This window comes from Molothrus ater, chromosome 3 (assembly GCF_012460135.2).
Source record: "Molothrus ater isolate BHLD 08-10-18 breed brown headed cowbird chromosome 3, BPBGC_Mater_1.1, whole genome shotgun sequence".
Classification (NCBI taxonomy): Eukaryota; Metazoa; Chordata; class Aves; order Passeriformes; family Icteridae; genus Molothrus; species Molothrus ater.
In genome coordinates, this window is record NC_050480.2 from 4365435 (window position 1) to 4371434 (window position 6000).

General features: G+C 45.7%; 1 protein-coding gene across 2 annotated transcripts in view; it reads right to left on the reverse strand.

Moving 5' to 3' along the window:
• Positions 1-5719, reverse strand: part of EML6 (EMAP like 6) — a 93654-nt gene extending 87935 nt beyond the window's left edge. For both annotated transcript variants that reach the window (XM_036379448.2, XM_036379447.2), the window contains exon 1: positions 4964-5719. In XM_036379448.2, coding sequence (XP_036235341.1) covers positions 4964-5160 — 197 coding nt within the window. In that variant the 5' untranslated portion in view covers positions 5161-5719. The remainder of the gene's footprint in view (positions 1-4963) is intronic.
• Positions 5720-6000: the final 281 nt, after the last annotated feature.

The window sequence follows — 6000 nt, forward strand, 5'->3', positions numbered from 1 at the left end:
CATGGAATAAACAGCATTTTCCCAAGGTTTTCCAGCATTGAAAGCAAAGGAGGCAACAAGCTGATTAGAGGAGTTTCTATGGGGAACGAATTCCTTTCATACAAAACTCATTTAACAACTTGCTGCCTCAGAAGAGTTCCCAAAACCCTGCTTCACCCCAGGTGTGCCACGTCTGTTAAGTTTGGATGGCTTGGTGGATGCACTGGTGTAGCGTCCATGAAACGGGGCTGGAATTCCTGTTGTTGAAAACCTCTCCTAAAATCTCTCTTGTAGTCACTGAATCCCAGCAGTCCTGTGGGGTCACCTCGGGGCTCTGAAGTCCAGGGTTAGCCCAAGCTGCAGACAGTGCAGCTCCCATGCACTGATGCTGAACAATCCCCACAGTAACCTGAACACCGCTCTACAACCAACAGCTGCTGTCACCTTCCAAATGGGGGCAACTGAACAGAAACTGAAAGTATTTTAGATCCCTTAACAAGCATAACCCTATGAACAGAATATTGTAACACATAATTTTCAATGTGAAAAGTGCATATTATATGGCTCTATGCAGATATTTACCATATGTATTTTGATTAGTAGTGGTGAATATGTATTTTCATGTATTGAATAGTAGTGGTGAATATGTAATTTCATGTATTGATTAGTAGTGCTGTATTAACATTTTAATAATAATTGTAGTCTTGTAATTAGAAGGTAACTTTTGTAGTTAAAATAAGAACTATGTTAGTGGGTTTTTTTAAAAGAAAAGAATGAGGCACTCACACCAGACAGCAGCCACAGGACACCTGAATCTTTCAGGGAAAAGAATTTATTGCCTTCTTATCAGAAGAAACCAACTTCTTCCCGCCTCAAAGGTGCTGTTAGGATTAGGAGGAAGAAGCTGACACTGCCCAGACAGAATCCTGTGTTTGAATGGAATTTATGCATCCTGTATGAGGTGTATGAATATGCAACAGGCTGTTGTTTTAAAGGGTTAATCCTTTGTTAGCAGGGGTCCTTTCTCGGGCTCATTCTGCCCAGAAAAAGGTACCCGGACATCTGTAACTCTTTGTCTTTATTGTCTCAGATTGTCCTAATTCAATTTGTCCAAATTATTATTACTCTAATTGTATTACTATTTTTATAACCATTTTATTACTATTAAACTTTAAAAAAAATTAAAAACAAGTGATTGGCATTTTTAACATTAAATAAAAAATATTAATGTACAATTCAGATCTTCTGTCTCTGAGGTTTTGATTTGCATAGCTCTGCAAATCAAAAATTCCAGAATTATATTTACTGTGCTCAGCAATACACAACATTGCTTGAAGCATGTTACTCCTTTTCCCCCCACAGCAGCAAGAGAAGAGATCCACATCCTGACACACAACCTGTCTCCTGAAACGACCCTTGTGGAGAACAAGCCGGGCCTCCAGTGGCTCCTGCAGCCCAGGAAATCCCATCCCCGCTGGCACGGCCGCGCTTTAATCTCAATCTGTCCCCCAGCAGCACCCCCAGCACACTGAGAGCAATATTCTGATAATCCCACCCTGTGAGCAGCCCTACATGAACAGCAGCCCTGCAATCCATGGATAACAGCAGGGCTTTGCAGGCACTACAGACACCTGCCAGGGAGAGCAGGCTGGCTGCCTCAACAGAGACCGGCGTGGAGGCAGCCAGGATGCAAACCTGCTTTTGTAAGTGCACAACATACAAAATATCAGGTGCCACAAGAAACAAGGGTGTGTGACAATGTCACATAGTCAGGACAACTGTTCAATATTGCAGAAATCCTTGGAACTCGAAAACAGGGAGGAATAACTTTGTCACTACAAAGTTATAGTGTTATAGTTATAAAGGAAAAATTTCTCAGGCTTAGGAATCTCTGTTCACAAATGACTTCTGCAGAAACAGATAAAACCAGTTATATTTTAAGTGATAGTGAGAAGTATCTCAATGGGTTATATTCTTATTTTTGCTGTTTGCTGTGGCTTTTACATGCACAAATTGCAGAAAAATTATAGGAAAGAACTGTCTCCAAGACTTAATTCAGAGCAAAACAAGGATTGATGTAACTGATCACTGTTCTACAAGTAATGCACAATATTAAAATAAGGAAACCCGTTCTTTTGAAAGTTTTCAATTATTGTCAAAGTCAATGCTGTCACAAACTCCTCTGCAAAGCAGGGCTCACTTAAAGGTTAAATCAGTGGTTCAGGAGCTCATCTCCTCCTGGAGTTGAAGGAGGAGGCACTGGAAGCACAGCACCTGGTGTGGCTTTGCACAGAAAACAGGACAATTCCAAGCTCCCTTGTTCCTGCTCAGCACATCGACCTTATTAGCTGAGTGCAGAACATTCAGTTCTTGCACAGGCAGAACTCGCCTTGCAAATGGGAATCCTGGAAGAAAAGCCATTTCTCCAATACTGTAAAATTTAATCCAATACTTTCTGGTCTGCTTTAGCCCAAACTAAATTATGTCCAGCTGCATTATCTTGATGCAAAACAAGAGACAGAACTATTAATCTTGGAGAACATATTAAACATACACACCTGCCCTTTTCACCAAGGACAAATATCCCCTCTCATATAAATAAACTTCAATAAACACTTCAAGGTAACACACAGTATTACTTCTGAGAATCGTGGCTTTCTCATCTTTTTTTTCAACAAAACAGCATTCACAAAAACACACAAAAAAAAATTCACTGAAGGAGATAACAGCAGTCCTTGGAAGCAGAAGATCTTCCCACTTGAAGGTCTCCCAGTCTCAGTGATTCACAGTATTTTCCAAAATCCAAGTTTTCTTTTTTAAACAGTGTTTCAAACCTCTTTAGAAATGACAACCTGTTGGACTGCAAATGCACACCCTGCTGTTTAGAAGCTGATCTTAAGCAAGTAAATCCCAACAAACCCAGAAAAACTGGATAAATACATTCATCCATTCATCTCAAATGGATTAGAGCCGTGAAGCTTAAAATGTGAGAATTTAAATTCCCACATTTATTAGTGATATCAGCAATGACCACACAAGGCATCATCTACTTCAAAGTGCTCACAGTGGTGGGATATTGCATCAGCAGGGACTGCACAGTGCCCCAGTGGCAAAGGAGGCAACCACCAATGCCATGGTGCAAACAACAGAGTATCCCAGCAGCAGTCTGGGCAGTCTGTCCTTCCTAAAACCCCACGTGGTGACAGCAACAGTTCCTGGCCCCTGAGAGCTGACATGAGCTGCTGCTCAGCTTCTGCTCTTCACTTCTGGACCCAAATGTTTCATCCTTTGTGGAAACTACAGTTTTCCACCTGAATTCTGATGGTGTTGCAGATCAGAAACAAAATCCATCTTTCCAAAGCACGAGTTGGACATTCAGCAAGTCCCTCAAGACACAACTATTTGAACACATGGTTCTGGTTTCCTTTAAAGAGCCCAACAGGCAGTGTCAAAGTACAAATATGAGCCATTCATTCTTTCTATCCCAGTTGTACCTTCTCAACGTGACACTGCCAAAAGCAGGCTCCCAGTGTGACAGGTCTCAAAGTAAAGGGCACAGAAGCTGTACAATACATTTGGTTTGGGGAGGGAGGTGCTGTCAGGTGTTAAAATAACAATTCAAACATAAGCACAGAAGTACACAGCTCTCTACATGGATTACACTTCCTGTACCAAAGAGTATCAAATTGTATGTCCATACAACAAGCAAAACTTTTAATTTCATGATCCTGCAGATGTCTGTAAAATACTGACTCTTCTTTGAGCAGCCCAGTGTCTATTTTCAGCAGCCTTTGGAGCTGATAATACCTTGGAACCAAAATAAACTTTGATGCACATGCACTGCACTTGATGAAGTGCTGCTGCTTTAATGCATCCTAGAGAGGGGGAGAAGGCTGCTACGAGGATACACAGCAGCCAAAAGCTCTTCCTGGGAAAAGTGGAAGGCTTCCTGCAAACAAGGATTGTGTGACAATTGTGTGGTTTGGTTACAGAGTGTCAAAACTCTGGCTTCAGCAGATGCTTCCACAGCACTCCCACACCATGAGTCACCTGGGACTGTTCTGGTTTCACATCATCCAGGAAACGCTTCATTCATGCTGAACGGGGTGAGCAGGGAGGGCAGCACATAGCTGTGCTCAGGGGAGTGGCATCACCAGGCAACATCCTTCGGGAGGATATTCTAGGCTCACATTTCTCTCATCAAGTAGTAGCTACATTAATTTTCTATTTTACTGATGTCAATTTCTGTATTCTGGACAGATTTTTTTAAAGACTACCTTGAGCAATGTAACTGCATTTTTATTTTGTGAGGTTTATTTTTCATCAGCATTTCTGTAAGATGAAAACATAAATTAAATCCACTTCTCAGGCAGAATTTGAGAGAAAGGAGCAATGAACTGGACAGATGAGAAGCAAGACCTGGCCATCTTGCACCAGCATGCTTGGGATTGTTTGCCTGGAGTGCAAACAGCTGAACTTGATTTTGATTTACATTTTCTGGATATTAAAACCAGATTAGTTTGAGCTACATGTCAGATTTATGGCACTCTCATGCTGGGATTTGCTGAGGGCGAGGAGAGCTGCACCTGCCTTCTGCATGAGGTCAGAATTGATGAGCTGGGGTCCCAGCTCTGGAAACATCAAGGTACTGGAACCACGATTTTGCAGCACTGTTGCACTGAGACCTTTCCAGTGCTGAAATGAAGCACTTTGCTTTTGGTGCAGTGCAATAGAAAAACTTAACCTTCCCTCCGTTATTATGACAATATTTCCACGCTTTGCTACAAAATAATGATAATCAACAGTATCTAGGGATCCAGCTCTCGCAGAGATTGCTGCTAACAAATCTGAGCTGCTCTAAAACGACAGGTACAAGCCGAGCTGTAAGAGGCGAGGAGGGGGTATTCTGCCAGCACTACATTCTCCTCCTCCCTTCCCTTTAAACCCCACCCCACCCCACCACCAGAGAAGTCAGCCCCCTTACCTGATAATATCATCGTTGTGCCCGAGGAAGAATTTCTGGCTGTGCTCCCTGGTGTTGTAAACCACGCCGACTCCAGCCACGAAGTACACCACCTCTTTCCCTGCCGTGTAGTACAGGTTGTTGCGGCACTGGTGGCCCCGGTAGCCGTACACCCACTCCAGCCGGAGCTGGCAGCGCGGAGCCGTCCGATCCGCCATGATAACCAGCCCCCTGCCCACCGGCACACACAGCCGAGCGCCGGCCCGCCTTCCCCCGGCACGCTCTCCGCTTCCGAACGGCGGCGATCCCCGCCCGCCTGCCGAAGCCTCAGGTGTCCCTTCCGCGCGGGGATGAGGATGAGGATGGGGATGGGGATGGGGATGGGCCGTGCATCCGCGGATGCGGGATGCCGCCGCCGCCGCCGCGCTACCGCCGCGCCGCCACCATCATCTGCTGCCGCCGCTGCCCAGGACGAGCCGCCGCCGCTCCGCCGCCGCTGCGCGACCCGGGCAACTTCTCGGGGTCACAAAAACACACCTACATAAGCAGCACACCCGGCTTTTTTTTTCTTTCCGAAGGCAAAGTAACTTCTGTGCGTCACCAGCACCACCTGCCAAAGTCTCCCCGCTGCGTCTCCCGTGTTGCGCCGTCTTGGCTTCCTGCACAAAGCTTCCTGGGCGCTCTTCTTCTTAACATATCTACCCTCGGGGCCAGGGCTGGAAGAGAAGAAAACACAACACCCGTGCGCTAGAACCGCAGAGTGCACCTGTGTTTAAAATGCAAAGGGACTGCCTGGACTGGGGAGCTCTCGTTCGGTGAGGGGAGCTCTCCTCGGATGGGGGAGCTCTGCCTGGATGGGGGAGTTCTCCTTGGGTGGGGGAGCTGCTCTTGGATGGGTGCTGTGGCCACTCTGGGTGGTCTGGGGGCTTCTGAGGCTGTTCAGCAGGATCCAGTGCTCCGAGTCCTCACACAAACCCTCTCTTTCAATATCACCTCACATACAACATCCAGCATTAATATGGGAATATTACCCCACCTTTCCTCACCCCCGGCAACCG